This window comes from Muscardinus avellanarius (genome assembly GCF_963383645.1).
Source record: "Muscardinus avellanarius genome assembly, chromosome: 8".
NCBI classification, from domain to species: Eukaryota; Metazoa; Chordata; class Mammalia; order Rodentia; family Gliridae; genus Muscardinus; species Muscardinus avellanarius.
This window is the reverse complement of record NC_137794.1, coordinates 70624358-70643610: the sequence shown is the minus strand read 5'-3', so window position 1 is coordinate 70643610 and position 19253 is coordinate 70624358. Positions and strand designations below refer to the sequence as shown.

The 19253-nt window shown below is 35.5% G+C and overlaps 1 protein-coding gene across 1 annotated transcript in view; it reads right to left on the bottom strand.

The window, feature by feature from the left end:
- Positions 1–17961, bottom strand: part of RFX6 (regulatory factor X6) — a gene marked incomplete at both ends in the record, with an annotated part of 63309 nt that extends 45348 nt beyond the window's left edge. The window contains 4 exons of the mRNA XM_080700520.1: positions 11592–11653; positions 14034–14157; positions 17279–17435; positions 17739–17961. Of these exons, the coding sequence (XP_080556646.1) occupies positions 11592–11653; positions 14034–14157; positions 17279–17435; positions 17739–17961 (566 nt within the window). The remainder of the gene's footprint in view (positions 1–11591; positions 11654–14033; positions 14158–17278; positions 17436–17738) is intronic.
- Between the last annotated feature and the right edge of the window lie 1292 nt (positions 17962–19253).

Here is a 19253-nt window from a genome sequence, read left to right as displayed (position 1 = left end):
TTGAATTTGGAATTCTTAGCCTTTTAGAGTTCCGTTTCAGAACAACCTACATGGTGGTGTTGAGAGGACCTCACCCTTTCTCCACCTATCAGCTTGTTTGTTCAGTGTGAGAATACAGCTCTTTCAAGATCCACCCACATCTCCCATGAACAGCTGCCCCTTGGCGACTCCTCAGTCTAGGACTATGTTCACTGGTAAAGCAGTGTGGCCTCCTGAGGGTGGACTGGGAACACAGTTGAGCAGGCATCCCTAGACTTTTTGGATGGGGAACTGCAGGGTCCCAGGGACCCTAGAAGGGGGATGTGGTCTTTGAGTGAACAAATACACTTAGAAAATGAACTCCCTGCCCCATGGAAAGGAGTGCACCTGGAAGAATCAGAACAGAACCCTCTAAAACTGAAGCCCAGAGATGGGTTCTCTCCTTTTAGGTAACAAGAGTAGGACTATAACATCAAAGTTGTTTCTATTGACTTAGGGTCATTTGATTTGGATAAGAATTATTTTATTAGTGCACTGTAATTTTACATCATCTAATGGGGTATTAGAGTGTCAGAAAAATACATGCACACAGCTCAGAGAGGAAGTTTTATACTTTTAAAAAATATACTTGATATATGTTTTAGTCTTTAAAAATAGAGTATGATAAAAAAGATTTTCAGAAAGTCATAGTTGAAAAGCAGTAATTTTGAGTACTTAAGATAAATGAGCCGGGTGTGGTGGCGCACGCTTGTAATCCCAGCATTCGGGAGGCTGAGACCAGAGGATGCGGTTCGTGGACAGCCTCAGCTACTTAGTGAGACCCTCTGCAACTCAGTGAGACCCAGTTTCAAAATAAAGAATAAAAAATAGGGCAGGGGTGTAGCTCTGAGGTTGAATGTCCCTAGGTTCCATCCCCAAACCCCCCCACACAAAAAAGTTAAATAAAAGTTTTATGATTATGGCAGGCTGGAAAGGAGTCCTAAATTTTGGTAGAAGAATAATAATACTATGTAAACCTGAATATTGGAGCCTCAGAACTGCTCCATTTTTAAAGAATAGAAAAAATACTATGGTATATGATGAAAAACAACCTCTAAAAAAAGAAAATACGAAGTGCATTAAAACTCCAAAATATTGAACTGGCTTATGTTTCTAACTGAAAACTAAAAGAAGAAAGCTAAAGTCATAAAGAATTTATCAAAAGAGCTTTGCTAACAAAAATAGTTAAGGGAAATACCTAATGACTACAAATAAATTAGCAGAGTTCGATGATATTCACCAAAGTATATTATTAGAATTAGGACTAATGAACCTAAGAGTCTGTAATAAATATTATGTTCTTTATTAGATTTAGAAGCAAAGATACCAAAGGAAATGTCTATATTTTAGAAGAAATAAAACAAGAGATGCTTGAGAACAAGGAGGCATATTAAAAATGAAAAGTTATTTCAAGTTCATGTTCTTTTGCAAAGCTTGCTGTTCATTCTATGGACTTTATGGTTTAAATAAGTACCATTTATGCTCTTTGCTAAAGTAATACATGCTAAGCATTGCTTTAAAAGTATGGAACCAACCTAGGTCTCTATCAATAGATGAATGGATTGCAAAATTATGGGAAATACACACAATGGAATTCTACTCAGGAATAAAGAACAAAAATCATGTCATTTACAAGAAGATGGAAAAACCTGGAGAATGTTATATTAAGTGAGATCAGCCAAGCACAGAAAGCGAAGGGACTTGTGTTTTCTCTAATATGCCCAAACTGGGGAGTATTAGGGATACCAGAGGGACTCGGGATGATGGAGGGGAAACCTCAGTAAAGCCAGAAAGGAGGGGTTGGACAAGAAAAAGGGTGAAATTTATTAATGGAAAAGCTACATTCGAATATGTGTATACGTGTGAATATAACATTGTTAACCTGGGCACTCAGAATTGGGAGGGAGGGAAAAGGGAAAGCTGCTGGGGGCACCAAGTGCTGTGTGAATATATACCATTGTCAACATGATCTACATTATGATGTGAGACTATAGTGCACCAATAAAATAAAATAAGTTGATAAGCTTCTTTTATTATAGTTTCTATCTTCCTTTTTCTTGTCTCCAATACTTCTTCGACATAATACTATACTATGATAGAGCAGCTTGCCATGAAGACTGAGAAGGAACTGCACTGCCGTGCCAGGTAGACAAAAATCCCGTGAGAGAGGCAAACATGAGCTCAATAAACACTAGCGCACATACTGTGTCTGAACCCTCTACTAATTATCAATATTATCATGAACAAAAGAGCCACCTCAGACCGTGGCTTCCAGAGCCGGATGCTTGCTGGCCACGGGATGGGGATTACACTGACCACCTCTGGGTCAAAGTTCACTTTTGGTTTTTAAAACTACTAGATGATTACATTTTTAGTTATATATTTTAGGATCCAATAAATATTAATTAATATGGATATATCCTTTTTCCTTGCTTTTGATTGTGTGTTTGTGTGTGTGTGGTGTTGGGGATTGAACTCAAAAGCATTCTACCTCCAAACTATACCTTCAGCCCTATTTTTTATTTTTAAACAGAGTCTCACTAAGTTGCTAAGGCTGGCTTCAAACTTGCGATATTCCTTTTTCAGCCTCCCAAGTAGTGAGATCACAGGTGTGCACCACCATGCCAGCTTAACTTTTGACTTTTGAGAATAGAATATTATATTATATACTTGTTCCTAATTTTTACTAAATAATTGTGTTGTTTTTCCCCCTAATTTCCACTCCAAATATTAGGGCAGAATATCTTTACAAGAATAAGTGTTTAATGCTTTTACCGCATTCAGAGTTAAGATTTTATATCTACTAAAAACATCCCCCCTTTTATTTTACTTATTTATTTATTGGCCATACCAGGAATAGAACCAAGAGCTCTATTCTGCTCAGCTGTGCCTCCAGATGTTTTTGGTTTTGTTTTGTTTTTTAAGTTTTGCTCATTAAGTTTCCAAGGCTGGCCTTGAACTTGTGATTATCTTGTCTCATCCTCTGAAATACTGGGATTATAGGCATGCACCACAATATCTGTATAAGAGTCCTTTTTAAGTAACGTATTTTATTCATAAGTTAAATGTAAATAACACTGTCAATCCAGACACAAGAGAAGTGACTTAGTCAATTCAGTTAAGCAACTGAGAAACAGCATGTCCTTCTCACATTAGCCATGGCTCATAACTTAGACATGTTGATGTAGCTGAGCAGGTTCCCTCAATACAGTGTTACATGCATGTGTGCCAGAAAAGAGGCAACCAGTGTCTTCTTCCACTGTATTCAGTGTGTACTGTACAACAAATCAAAGAGAGGTAGAGAATCATTTCTGCCCTCCCTGGAGGGTGACAGTCTCATGGTGGAGAAAAACATGCAAAGATAAAAAATTATAATACCAAATTCATTCATGGTATAACTGAAGTATATGACAGTAGATAATAATAGAAATGGTTTATTTTAATAAAGCCCTTATCACATGTAGAGAATTTAATGTATACATAGTCTTAAATTTCCACAGCTTGCAAGTATTATCCCAATTTCAAAACACATATGCAAAAATTGTGATTTTTTATTATTCAAAAATATTATGTAAAAAATTATGGTTTGATAGCCAAATTTAAACCCCATTACTTCACAGAATGCTCTCTTGATTGCTCATGCTGCCTCCACACTCAAAGTGCGGAACATATGTCTACTTTTACATCGCAAGTTTGTTTATAATTAGAAATTATTAAGTGAAATATAGTTTGTATATCTTTTCACTTGTGGACACACACTTCTGTTTCCTTATGAGCTATAGTAATCACAGATAACTAACATGAATCATTAAGATCCATACCATCAATCAGGATGCTTCACACTTGATATTCCATATGTAAACAAACCCTCTATCCAGAACACAAGCTCCCTACAACAGGAAGTCAATGAGCATTCGCTGAATAACTGAATGAGCAGCATGAAGACCTTAAAAATAGCAAAGTACAATAATGGGAACTATAAAAAATTATCAACTAAGGGTATGCATATATTATTGGCACAATTTGAAATCTGCCAAAGATTAAATAATCTTATCTAACATGATAAAAAGAAAATCTACCAACTCCTTTATTACTGCACAAGCACTGTTTAAACTTATTTATTACTTACTATAAGGAGTACTTGCTCTCCCTAAGAAGTTTACGCTTTCCATGTGGATACCTCTTTTGTTGAACTCCCCTTTGGGAGTGCCTCCCTTCCTAATTTCTGCCTGCATCTCAAGGTACAGCTTTATTGTATGAAGCTTTGCCTGCTCTCTCAGGCAAAACTAACCTCACTGTCCCCTGACTCTTTCGGCTTTTTAATCCCAGGTGGCTTTATCCCTTGTAACTGGTATGTGTGTCCATGCCTTACCATCTCTACTAAATCCAGAGATGTAGAGGAAGAAAACTTTATTTTTCTCTTCATCTTATTCCACATTAGGAATTATGATTACAAATTTTTCAACATTTATTGACTGAGTCAATGTGTTATTCTAGAAATCTTGAAATCAATAAAACTAAACTTTTTTTAAAGCCCAAAATTTTCAATAAACACCATTGATGCTGCATTTCTGTTACCAATAAAATACTGTAGTTGAACAAATGTATACCTAAGATATATGCGCGGCATGAAATCGGTATATTTAGGGAGAAAGGCTGTTGCTAGCAATCTAAACCTCAATATTTTAAAATGATCATTGTAATGCTCAGCATATTTCATAACCTGTTTCTTGAGCCAATAAAATAATCTCCCCCTTCAATCTTTTTTTTAGTCTAACTAGGTACGTGTTATCATCTGAGTGATGATTTAGTGTCTTTCAGAACAGACAAGGGATAATAAATGGGCAGCTCTGTCTTCCTAGCAGCCAATGATAAACCTCATAAACCTGGGAGAGTGAGTTCATGAAGAGGATACATGAAATTTTCAGCTCCCTTGCAAAACTTTATAGCACTCTTGGTTGTTAATAGCTTTCCCTAAAATAAATCCTTCTAGGAAACATTTTTCAGAATATCTTAGCCTAACAAGACCATGAGCTGGGCATGTTAAATAAAAAGTACCTCACCGTGGAATAGCTAGCTGTTTTAATTTATAGCCCACTACCTGATGCCTGCCTTGTAGGTTATTCTGAAAAAGGTTCCCAGACGTTTCACAGTACTTTTTCCCTATATAATTATTATCCGTTTTTATTTAAGAAGATATATGATAAATGGTAAAGAACATCCAGAGTATGTTTAGCTAATTTCTCCAAGAAAATATTCTCATCATCAAAGCAGGCTTTCTACTTATCTAACAAAATTGTGTTCATTCATTATCATCAACTATCTCCAGCTTTGCACCATATGTCAGGTGGTAGATGTCACCTATAATTTACAAGTAAAAAAGAATAATTAATTCTGTGTCTACATTTTAAAGTGATCCTGTTATAAAATACAAGATTTTGAATAGGACAAATGAAATTCCTGGGCTTTTTTTTTTACAACTAAAATATTTACATTGTATTCAATACCTTTTTTCATTTGCTGATCAATTTATGCCTATACCTATATTTCTTCTTCTCCATTTTAGTCCTTATATAGAATTCTTGAAACATATGTTCCCACTGAGCTAGTAGCCCTGATGTTAGTTTACACTACACAAATGATAACTGATAAGGAAATGATGGGATTAAGCTGTTCAGGGACTTGCAATAACTTGCCATGATAAGAGCAGCTGCCATATCAGTTTTATTAACCCACTAAATCACTACTAATAAATAAGATAATAGCTTTTGTCCGTCATGTCTGAAAACCAAGATTTGGTTGATCAAAGTCTACAAAAAATTAAAATGTAACTTCAAAACAAACAGTCTACCATGTGCATGAAATCTACGTGTGGGATCAAATATGTTCTCCCTTACTTTTCCAAGCCAGGGTTGGATAAAGGCCCTCTTAGCTCTCTTTGCATAAGTCTAGTGTCTAGTTAGGAGTGACACTCTCAGTAGAGTCCTTGTTTAATTTAATATTAATAGTGAAAGTTCTTTGACAGCTGATACCCTATCTTTTAATTCTCCGCATTTAGAAAGGGTTGTCTGATTTTTCTCATATGTGGAAGCAAGAGAGAAAATAGGAAACAAAAGGGACTTCAGATAAATAAGGAGAGAGACCAGCAAAATAGTGGAAGGGAATTGGGGGAGGGAGGCTTGAGGGGGGAAATGAAGCTTCATAATGGAAACAATTAAAATAATGTTATGTCCATACATGAAAGTATCACTACTAATCTAACATTTATGGGGAGGGAGAGAGGGTGGATCTGGAGGGAATCGTACCAAATGCTGTGTGCATGTATGTTTGTGTCACTTTGAATTTTAATATGATGAATAATTATAATGCACCGATAAAAGTATTAACAAAAACTCTTTAGAATCATGCTTTGTGTATCAATACAAATATTAATAGGTTAAGTATTCCTGGAACAATATACTTATAACCATACAATATGCAAGAATTACTCTGTATTACTTTATTGTACCTATAGAATTTTGTTTAATGTTTATTAAAAACCTAAATTAAAAATTTTACAGAGAATAAAACCCGATGTATACTCTGGGCACTGGTGGTAGACAAAAGGATGAAAAGAAGAAACATGAAATGGAAGTCAGTTTCCTTCTTGGTGTTGAGAATGTGCAGAACCTGCCACTGAGGCTGCAGGGTGTCCTGGCAGGGAAGGCATGGGAAAAGTAAAGGAAGAAGTGGAGAACTAAATGACTGATGCTGTCTGCACAGTGACTGGCTTATCCCAAAATCACACTTGTGAGGTACACTGTCATAAGGCTTTCTGACCCCGATGCTTTAGTCGTTAGAGGTCCCCCCCCATAAGCATCTGTATGGTGATGTCCTCTGTGGAACAATAGACTTCTGGACTTACTATGGAAACAAATCATTCCCTTTTTTTGTGGTACTAGTTATTGAACCAAGGGACCGTTTCTCTCTGAGCTACACCTCCAGCTCTAGTTGTTTAGTTTAGTTTAGTTTTGTTTAGTTTGAAACAGGGTCTCACTAAATTGCTGAGGGCTTTACTAAATTGTTGAGCTGACCTCAATCCAGTAATCATCTTGTCTCAGTTTCCCAAGTACTGGGATTACAGGTGGACTCCACCATGCTCAGCTTCAGAGATATTCCATTTTTCATTGTGTCTTTCTTAGATGGCAAATAATATCTGGGCCTATGTAGTGATTCTGGTCACTGGATTGATTTTTATTTTATTTTGGATAAATAAAAATAGTGGATCTACTTGTTTTATATATTTTGTATCTTCCTTTCAATTAAACAATATTTTGCCTCATTTTATTTAGTTGATTTTTTTATCTTTTTACTTTTCAATAAGGTAAAGAAGTAGCAAGCCCCATCTTCTCATATGGACAGATCACTGATTGCCAATTATTTCAGAGCACAGACAGAGGGGTTTTTTTTTCTTCATAAACATCTGTAGTACTCAAAAACAGAAATAACTTAATTTGTAGATTCTACTAATCATTTCTTTGTCACATAAATTGGTGTTTCCCAAAATCTGGATTTCATTCATGGGCCAGTGAAATTTAGAGTAACTTTGCTCTATGGATTCAAAGACATCTAAGGTCAGTTTTAGAAACATGATACAGTGGGGATAGCTTCTGACCAGATTACCCAGTCGTTTAAGCCAATCATTATCTAAAATCAGTGTTTTTCTGACAATACTAAATAAAATAATTGGACATACTCTAGCAATTCTATCAAAATTTGGCAGAAATTAAAACTTACAAGTTTTCATCTTCAGAAGAGTTACATAATATTAATATGTTAAATGTAATCCAATAAACTTAAAATAAATTGATAGTATATTTATTCATATTTTAAGTAATTCAAAAATAGGTAGTAGTAATATGTTTAGGGCACTAAACACAACAATGATAAAATAAATTTTATAGAATTGAAAGAAATGATGATTCTCCAGAATATACTTCATTTATATTTGTTTCACTCAATTTTTCATAATTCTGCAGACATAAAAATATTTTCATAAAATATACATTTATAAAATATAAAATATCCATGAGAAATGATCATTGTGAAGCTAGGTGTGATGGCACATGCCTGTAATCCCAGTACTTGGTAGGATAAGACAGGAGGATTGCAGATTTGAGGTCAGCCTCAGCACCTAATAAGACCCTCAGCAACTTAGTGAGATCCTGTTTCAAAATAAAAAGAACTAGGGGTATAGTTCAGAAGTAGAATGCCCAGGTTTCAATCCTCAGAAGCCTCCACCCCTAAAAAAGAAATGATTGTGATGATACTAAAATGAACAAAGAAATGTTTAGAACAAAAATTAAATGGCAGAGGGTAAAATTTTATTGGTGATACAAATTTGTTTTATATAAAACTTAAATATCTGTAAATAAAATTAATAATTTAGACTTAAGTATTATTAGCTCCTTGAGGAAGAATCTAATTTATAAATAAATCTTAAGAACTATTATATAAATAGAACATACTTCAAAAATGTCCAAAGTTTTGATTAAACAATTATTTTGTCAATATGACCAATATGGGAGAAAGGAACTTTTACTCATTGATAAAGTGTAAAATTTAGAGTCAGATAAAGCTGACGTGTATTATTGCTAATGAGTGCATCATTGTGACCTTGGACAAGTCAATAACTTTTAAACTGCAGTTTCCTCATTTGTAAAATACAGTAATTCCTATTTTGCATCATTAAAAAGATTATAGGTAATAAGTGTGGGCATATGTGTATTATATTATTCAATAAATAAAAAATTTAATTATTATTTTATATTCATTCAGTTACTAATGTCTGTTATTAAGGATAGAGAGGTTAAAAGCATATTTATGTCTCCATTCATTCCTATGACTTCTCTTATTTAATTCTCACAACAATCAGATGAGATATCATATACTCATTTGCTGATGAAAAGCTGAATAATCCATCCAGTGTCACACAACTACATAAGGTAGTAATGAAATACACACTTAAGAATCAATTAAGAGTCACATTTAATATTAATAATGAAAATTCTTTGATAGCAGTGCCGTATCTTTCAATTCTCTGCCTCTCAATCTCCATGTTTCTAACTACTAGGCTATGTTCCCTTTTGATGCACTATCTTCTAAAATAAACTCAAAGGATATATTTTTTAAATAAAGGGGAAAAAGTTACCTAAGAATAATTACATCAAAACATCTCCATTTACAAGATACACTAACTCTTGCTATATTTTTAATATTTTTAGCTTATAAAACATTTTACTTTTTCCCATGATACAAACATACCCCAAAAAAGTTATACTCGTGTTATATAAAGTAGATATCAGTAATGCAGAAAAAATTCAAATTGTCAATGCTTTGCTCTTAGGCACATCTAGGGCTCTTAGATGTCAAATAAATTGCCAGAAGTCACCAAATGTTGCTATACCAACCTATGTACTGGAGCCTGACCCACTTACAATGGACAGGGTTAATGATTCATCCCTTAATCCTAAAGGCTCCTTCTAGGATTAATTGACTTTCTCTGTAGCCAGCCTGCCCACACTCTTGTAGATTCTGTCAAGAGGATTTCTCTGCACTACTTTACCTCTTCTCCTATCTTTCTACTTCAAACACTATCTGATTTCTCCTCTATTTACAAAATTCAGTGGAAATCAAATTCAGAAGAAATCATTGAGTTAAACTGAGTCAACTTTGAAATAAAACTGACTCCAGAGGAAAGACAGATTTTATCTTTTTCAGTTTGTACTTTTATTCTTCCTTCCCAGGCTGCAATACTGTTAACATTAGTTGAGGTTAACTAAATAATTATTAATTGATCATCTATTACATATCAGGCAACAGAGAAGCTATAAAAGTAAATGAGAAGAAGTCTCAATCCTCAAAATACTTATGTGTTTAGGGGAGGAGATAAATGAATACCACATTAAAATAGATACCAAAAACACTGCTATGAGGGTGCAAAGAGCCACAATAAGTCAACAGGTACGGAAAATTCAAAAGAGAAAGTGTATGAGACATTTCTATAAATGGGTGAGATTTCCATATACATACAGGAGAAAGGGTTTTCTCAGTGGAGGAACCTAGCATGGACAGAGGAGTAACTGCTGGGAGGAAGCAAAGTTTCCTGGGGTAATAACTCAGTGAGAACACAGACTCCACGCTGAAAAGTGAGAAGTAGAAGATAAGATAGGAAAATAGATTGGAACTAGATCACAATAGACCTTGAAAGCCTGGGGGAGACAAACTTGTCTTGAATACTAGAAATTATGAGCCAGTGAAAGTCTCAACGTGGTAGAATCTGAACTTAGAAAGTCAGTTTGGAAAAGTTGCAATGAACAGACTAGACAGATGCAGTCAAGGCCAGGTTATGAAAGTAGGAATGAAAAGACAAATTCAAAAGGGTTAAAAAATTGAGACCTAAAATAAATCGTGGGACCTCTTTCTGAGTAGGTGACTTGAGCTATACAGCAAGGCAATCTCTAGACACAGGGTAGTAAGCACTTGAAATGTGGCTCTTCTGAACTAAATTGTACTACATGTGTAAAATAGACAGTGGATTTCAAAAACTTACTATAAGAATGGGTAACTATCTCCCTAATAATTTTATATTGATTTTATAGTAAAATGATAATGTATTAGATATGTTGGATTAAATAAAATTTTATTAATTTCTCCTGTCATTTTTATTTTTGTTGTTATTGTTGTTCTTTTGTATTGCGAATTGAACCCAGAGGCATCTCCCTCAAAACTACACTATCAGTCCCTTTTTATCTTTCATTTTAAAACAAGGTCTCACCAAGTTGCTGATAGCCTCACTACATAGTGCAATGGTGAAGGATATAGCAGATCTGACACGATTTTTTTCCCAGTGTAAAATATCTGAATATGCATATACACACAAGGAAAGGAGAAACTGATAACACAGTAGACAGAGGAAATAACTGATGAGCAGGAAAGAATTTGTAACTGGGAGTTCTACAGCAATAAACACCACACACACACACACACACACACACACACACACACACACACACACTGCAGATAACAAGGGGGAATAGATGACAGCTTATTTTATGTTTATATTTACATTAAGAGAGGATCAAAAAAGTCATTTGTACATGCCACTTGGGAAAAGAAGAGGATATTAAGAAACTACCATCATCTGGGAAACACAACTAGAGGAAGAGCTTGAATATTCTAAGGCATGCTCTTTAGACTCATAGCTCCATGCTTCCTGGTTTGGGCTTTACTCTTTGAGAGAGTGCTATGGATTCTGCTTGGCCACTATGTTTTGTCTTCCTGACTCTCATGCTGTTAGTAATGGCTTCAAGATTTAGAAAATGATTCACTCATTTCAGCAGAAAGAATACTATGATTTTTTCATTGCAAATGTTATTTTCTAAACCTTATCCTAAAATCTTCCTGCTTAATTTTTAGTTCTTAGAACTGGTAAAAGTCTGCTTCATTAAGAAGGAAAAATATGGATCTATTCACTGATAAAAATAATATTTTACATTCAAGGGAGGAATATACTGTTCTTCCATGTATCTTACTTTGAATGGCCTCTTGTTCCAAGCCGTCGTGTTGTTAGGAGGGGAAATTTCTGGCGAATTGTCTAAAACAAAATAGAAAGAAGAGAAAATACTTAAACTATGTTATTCTAATACAAGCCATTTGTAACCAATGAATTCAAGAATGTAAATGTTAAACTCAAGTGAGCTGCAAGCAAATACTTAATCGGAAAAAGTAATATCTTAAACATATTGGCAAGAGTTCCCAGTTCTCCACATCCTCACCAGCATTTGTTGTTGTTTGTGGTTTTTTAAAATTTTTATTGGTGCATTTTAGTCATACAGCTTAATGGAGTACGAGATGGTAGATGCATACATGCAGATATCACCCAATTAGCCCTTACCCAATTCCCACCCCATTCCCTCCCTTCTCCCTTTTTCTCATGTTTGGCTTAGTGATTGACTTTTGAAATGTTTGTGAATGTACATCATGTACATTAGGAAATTTCTCTTTCTCCCTCTCATCCCCCTCAATTAGGTCACTTATTTGCTCATCTCTAGTATCTCTTTCTTTGTCGAGTTCCTCCTATGACCCATTTTCTTCCTAGCTTCAGCATATTAAGGAGGACATTAGATTTTTTATTTTTTGTGACTGACTAATCTCACTTAGCATAATTTTCTCCAGTTCCATCCATTTCTCTGTAAATGACTTAATTGTATTTTTCTTTATGGCTGAGAAAAATTTCATTGCGTACATATCCCATAGTTTTATAATTCAAGAAACACATCAGCAGAAGCAGACAGGTATTTTTTAAACTGGAGCATTCTATATTATTCTATATAGATTATATAGTTACAATATACAGTATATCTTATTGTCATTGTGTCAGTTACCAAGGCATATTCTACCAGTTTGTGCTTTTGCTTGATGTTACTACCAAAGTAATTATTACTTCATTTATGTACAGAGAAGGAAGATTTGGGTTTCTGTATGATAATTCCATCTGGAGCTTTATCTATATTTGTCTGTCCCAAGACTTGAAAGAACACTTGGATGTAAGAGATCCATCCATGAACTTCACTGGATTCCATGTCAACTTTATATGTGTGTGTTAATATCCTGGGAAGTGTATTATTGTTTATATCTGATTCTCAAGCTGTATCATACCCCCACAGTTAAGAATTATTATTACTATAAGATATACCTGCAAAATAGTAGTGCTTACATGGACATTTGAAAAGAATCTATCTAACCTCCTCATTTTATAGACCAAATGAATTGCATTTTGAAGATTAAGTGCTTTTCAGAAGGTCTCACAAGTTAGTCAGTCTTGGCTAGAACCTAGGCCACTTGATCACCATGTACCAATTCACACCATCTCTATAAACAGATAAGTTTCTAAATACATAATTTTTTAAAATCCAGGAAAGCTAGTCCATAGTCTTCATTATTTTCTGGACAATGAGTCCCTCTACAGGTTAGAATTTGGATTTCAGTTTATATGTGCTATAATATTTATATGTGATACAATACAGAAAAACTTTACTCAGTTTTTCTGGGATTCCCTAGGATTCCAGATAACATAACATTAAAAGGATTTCAAGGAAAAGGTTTTTTCACAAGAGATTAATATTGTTTTCTAACTCTTAAAATAGATAGATGATAGATGAAAGATAGAGATAGGTAGATAGATGATAGAGTAATGTCAGTTATGTAGATTCCCATTATAACCATACTGGCTGGGTAGAAAGGCATGTTTTAAATTGAGAGAAATTTAAACAATCCCATCTTAAAATCTTTAAATTGAGAGTATAATCATGTTTAGAATTAAATGAAGAATTAGAAGAACTATTTAGGTTATAGAATAAAAAACAACTAAAAACTTATATTTGGGCTACTTAAACAATAAGAACCACTCATTTGGATTAACAAAATATCACCTCCATTTAATTTTGCCTTGCCATACATGCTGTTCATACTCTTTAATGCATGCCTCTTTGAAGGAAAATGCTACTGTTAAAAGTGCTAGCTTCGCCGGGGTTGGTGGTGCAGGCTTGTTATCCTAGTACTTGGGAGGCTGAAATAGGAGGATTGCAAATGTTTGAAGCCAGCCTCAGCTACTTACTGAGGCTCTCAGCAACTCAGTGAGACCCTGTTTCCAACTAAAGAATAAAAATAGGGCTGGGAGTGTAGCTCAGAGATAGAATGCCCCTGGGTTCCATTCCCAGTACCACACACACACAAAAAGTGCTAGCTTTAAATTTACATTGGGTCTCCTGATAGCCAGAGTTCTAATAGTGAAAAGCAAGGTGTAAATAAGTAGCAGTTTCAAACACAGCTTATAAGATATTTCACTTATGTTCATAAAGTAAGTGCCTTAACATTCTCTAAGAAAAGAACTTGTTCAGATGAATTTGTTTCCATGCAATCTGCCTAACATGACCACAGTCTTGAGGTAGAAGAGCCAGTAAGTGCCATTTTACCTTCCCAAAGGTGGCAGCGCAGGCTGGCTCCAATTTCTCTTTCCTGCAGAAATCTAAATAGTGTGCATACAGGATGCATCTTGGTAAGCAAACTCCTTCACACACAATGTAGTTCTCTTCAAGCCTAAAATAAAATGTACCAAATTAGGCCAACCTTTTCTTTATCATTCCTTTTCTTTGCCCTTTCTAAATGAAGTCATTTAGGGTTATACAGATGAGTTAATAAGTAAACTTCCTTTTTTCTGGATATTGTTAAAAATTAGACCAGAGTGAATTTAATTGACAATAATATGTTGTATATTTCAAAATACTTAGAGAATTTTGAATGTATTTACCATAAAGAAATGATAAAAGATTAAGTGATAGGAATGCTAATTATCCAGTTATTTCTCCTAATGTACACATAAATAAAAATATCACTTTATAGCTCATAAATATGTACAAATGCTATATGTAAGTAATTTTTTAATTAAGAAAATTAAAGGAGATGATCCTGGCTGGGCCTGACCTAATTTAGTGAGCTCTAGAAAGGAACTGAAGTCAGAAGCAGAAGACAGATTTGAAGTCTTAGTGAACATACGCCTACAGATATGAAGAAACATCTTACTGTATTCTAAAGAGGCCAGCTGTCAGGGAACTAGACAGTCTCTAGGAGCCAAGAGCATCCATTCAACAAGTGATTTATTTTAGCCTGATGAGCCTATGAACTTTATAACAAGGTGGCCCATCCCGAACTCTTGACCCTTAGAAATAATGAGATTATAAGTTTGTATTGTTAAGGCAAAAAAAAAAAAAATCAGATCACAAGGATTCCTGATAGAAGAGCAAGAACCCCAATGAACACTGCTGGTGCAATTAAAATATCATGGCCAATGTGAAATCACTCCTACTCGGTCTACATTGCAAATATTAGGTCTTACTTCTATATAAATCTTCTATATAAATCCTCTCACTGTCCATCATGGTTCACTCTTAGATATATAAATACCAATTGTGAAATTGAAGATGACAATTCTTTTCAAAGAACATTAAGAACATTCTCAACATGAAAGGGCTGCCAAGGTTCAGAGTGGCAAATGATTACACTCTTACTTTCATTCAAAAAACTGAATAGTTAGGGAAAGATAATGATGCATTTTTCTACCAATTCACAAAAGTCAACTCAATCCACATGAGCCAGGATGATACTGATGTATTCTATCTCTATACCATTTCAACGTGATTAGTGCCATAATTTTTAAAAATAAACAGTGTACTTGAAGCAAAATATAAAGTAGATGTCTCCAAATATAACGTTAACTATATTCTACATGTAAACATGTAAACATTAAGTAAAGTTTTAATCCCATTTAACTGACAATTAAGTATAATTTATATAAGTGCAATTAAGAAATCAGAACTTTTAGGTTCTATTCCTAGTTTTTCTAACAATTAAGTGAGAATTGTGGGTAAAATTTATGTATGTCAATTTTATGTCTAATAAAATCATAATTACTTATAACAAAAGAACAACGAAATATAGAGAGTGCATTTGAATTCAAATAGGGGGCAAAATCCTTCAAGACTTCTGAACTCCTATATTCCCAATATGCACAAGTTAAAAATTAAGAGAAGTATTTCCTGAGCAGATAAAGTATCAGACACCCACTTTTCAATGAGGAGGAGGAGGAGGAGGAAGCAGGAGGAGAAGGAGGAAGAGAAAGGGGAGGACAAACTGAAAATCACTAAATGTAGTGTTTCAAAACAAATAAATTTACATACTTAATATCAAATACCTAATTGACAGTGCAAATTAGAGTTAATCAGATTTTCTACTTTGATTTTCAGTTCTAATTTTGTTATATTCCCATCTAATAACCTTAAGGGAAAATTCTGAAAATATCAATAACTCAGGATTTTTTTGTAATACACAATACTCATTTTTGAAAATTCAAACAAAATGTTAGTGTTTCATAGTTTTAGAAATTAGAAAATTATTATGTAGAATATGTAGCTTCTTAAAATTATATTTTAATGACACATAAAATGCCCACTTTTCATCTATTTTGATATTGTCATAGGTATTATTTTGTCTTCAAAATACTCAGTAATCCTAGACATAAGTAAAATATTAATTTTGGGTAAGCTTAAGGTTATTTTCATTCACTCAATTTAAACTGAAAAAATGAGAATTATTTGAAACACCTCCATAATACATCTGAAATTGAAGCATTTTGCCCCAATTATCTAAAAAAGTAATTGTATCTTAAATATTCCAGGTAATTAGCTCAATTATTTACAACTCTAGTGTTTTCTTAACTAGTAATCATGTTAACTTCAATATTTAAGATATAACTTTATAGGAATATTTGGTTTATACTTCAAATGTTAAAATTTTATACATACAAATTCTAATTTAATGCTTTAATAAGATAAAATTACTGGTATTTTTAGATTCTAGTTTTTCTACCATATTTTTCTAAGGCTTAAATCACACTTGATATATAAACAGGTTATATAACTGCATTTTATATAACAAGTAAATAAACAGTCGTTTTATTTCTTTATTTTGAATTTGGAAGAAAATTTATGCTCCTGATTTTTCACACTATTCAAAAAAGTTTAATATTATGATTTACTTTAGATAGCTTTCTTTTAGCTATGTATTACAAAATGTTCTTTATATGTAAATAGCCCACTGATAAACTCTTGGCTTTAAATTATTTTCAAAAAATTCAATTTGTGAGTTTTCACTATAATAAACCATATATGACAGATGTCACAAAACTAATTGAACATTTATTTAAGTTAATAGTGATACCTTAACTTATTTTAGTGTCTTCTATTTCAAATGCTTTCACCTTTCTCATGGCCAATCCATTGTTTCTAATGCATTCTCCTAGGGTAAGGCATTGTTAAGACCCTTCTACCTGTTAAGTTGTTTTTAGTGTTATATTTTATGATCAGAAAAACTGTCAAATAACATATATAAGAACCAAATTGATTGCATGGTAAGCATGTTATAAAACATTAATTATTGCTTACACTTGAAGAAATTATGGTTTCATTCAATAATGTATTACAGAGCATTTTTCAATATTGTATCAGATAAATGCCTCTATACGAAATAGGCAGTGAAAACAATTAGCCAAATTTCTAATTGATCGTTTAAAGTTGCCCCCAAAGTCGTGAAAAGCAAGGATACCAAAGACATTGGCTTTAAAACTTCAAGGAGTGCGTAGGCGCACGCCTCTGGCCAGTCTTACCACTGCAGTGTGAGCTGGGCCTGCTTCTTTTTATCTTTCATAATCTGCGTGATGGTTTTCTTCTGAGTGAGGTGTTGATCAGCTGCTTTAGTTTTGCTGTCGTGATTGTCTGCATCCTCCTCTTCAGAGGAAAAGTTGCCGTTGCTTAAATGGATTTCTGATTGCAAGTTGAAGGAACGATAAAGAAAAACAACATACAATCAATGAAGAAGCCCCTAAAAGAAACTCCTTTGTGTCAAATGAGGTGCCCCATGGGGAAGAGGACCGAAGAGCCGTGCAGAACCTCTTAGAATTAACAATCCTAGAGGACAAACTTTTTTTTTTTCTTGGAGAAACAATGATATGAACAGAACAGTCTACGTACAGGTATATTTGAGGTGTGCTCGTTTTTATTACTGGATGCCCGTCTTAGAACACATCCTGGTCGGAATCTCCTCCCGGGAAGAGACAGAGCACTTACCCGACTTCACGCCCAAGCGCGGCTCGGGATCCGGCACTTTTTCAGAGATGCCCAGCGCGCCTCGGGGCTGCGCTTCTGCAGCCAGGTACGCTCTTTCTTCGGGGTACACCAGCAGGTCCTTGCCCAAGAGCTGCACACAACACTCCTCCTGGATCTCGGGGGAAAGTTGGGGCGAAGGCTGCGCCTGCAGGAAGGCGTCCTCCAGCTCCCGGACCTTGGCCATCCTCCTGGCCGCGGGGACCTCCGCACCGCCGCTCTGCCCGCGCCCCCGCGGAGCCCGGACCCTCGGGCGGGGCGGGGCGGGGCTGGGGACCTAGGTCTCGGAGCAGGGACCTCGGAGGAGGGACCGCTCACCCGTACAGCTCAGAAGGCCGAGGGAGCCGGGCGGGACTGCCTCTCTCCACCTGTCTGCGCTCAGAACAGACTTCCTCACCTGCGCCCGTCACGCCCTGAGCGGTGGAGTCCTGTTCCCCACCCCCTTCCCGCCCTTTCTTTCCTTTCTCTCTTTCTGAGCCGGGACCAGAGACACGTTTCACGCCCCAAACTTGCCCAAGATCCCAGAAAACTGTGTGGCTCTACTCTCTGGAAGAAGAGTAGCTTTGAATGTCCCCATCCCTACCCTATCAGGAGACATAAATGAGGCTCCGGGCAGGCAGCCCTGACTGTACACGACTAGACAAGGGAAAAGAATACTTCAGATATCCGCCGCCTAGTCTTTGCACACGGAATGGGACTGGTTTATTTCTTCCCAAAGGAATCCAAAGGGTCCGGAGGGCTCTTTTCAGTGGTCTAGGACGGATCCCATATACTGCTCTTCCACACCCCTCCCCCCGGGGGGAGGGGGAGGTCTGATCCCTGGGCCTCGCAGCCCTCTAAGAAGTGGCCCTGAGCTTGGAGGGGAAAGTTGCTTTCACTCCCTATTTAAAGTATTTTGTCATTTAAACGCATCCCCAAAGCTTTCTCTTCTCATGTCTAGCAGTAGAGCAATGGACATTTGTTTATGTGGAAAATGAAATTGCATTAATTTTCTCATCCAAAGTGTCAAGAGTCATTTGTAGTGGAAAATAACTTATGCTCTGTTTAAGCAAAAGCCCTGGGTGATGACTTTAGGAGTCTGCCTGCTGCAGAATCATCCCTCCTCTTTTCTTCTGTTCTTTTGACAAACACCTCCTGTCCCTTGTGCTTGTCAAGAAAAGCAAGGATCTTGCATGATTTCCTCTGTCTGGCATCCCCCTCTGAAGAAATAGAGAGAAATCACTGAAACTTTAATATTAAATGACATTACAATGAAATTTAACATAGAAAAAATAGGACCCACGGTGGGTTATGGGGAGGGGTACTACAGATAATAAGAGCATTAATTTGACAAAGCAGCTAAAATCACACTGTATTTGAACCTCTGTTTTCAGCACAACTTATTGGGAAAGGCCTCAACTACCTGACAAAGTTTTTCTTTTTACCTGGTGCCTGCAGGTGTTGGATTCAGACTGGGGCCACACACTCACCCACACAGCC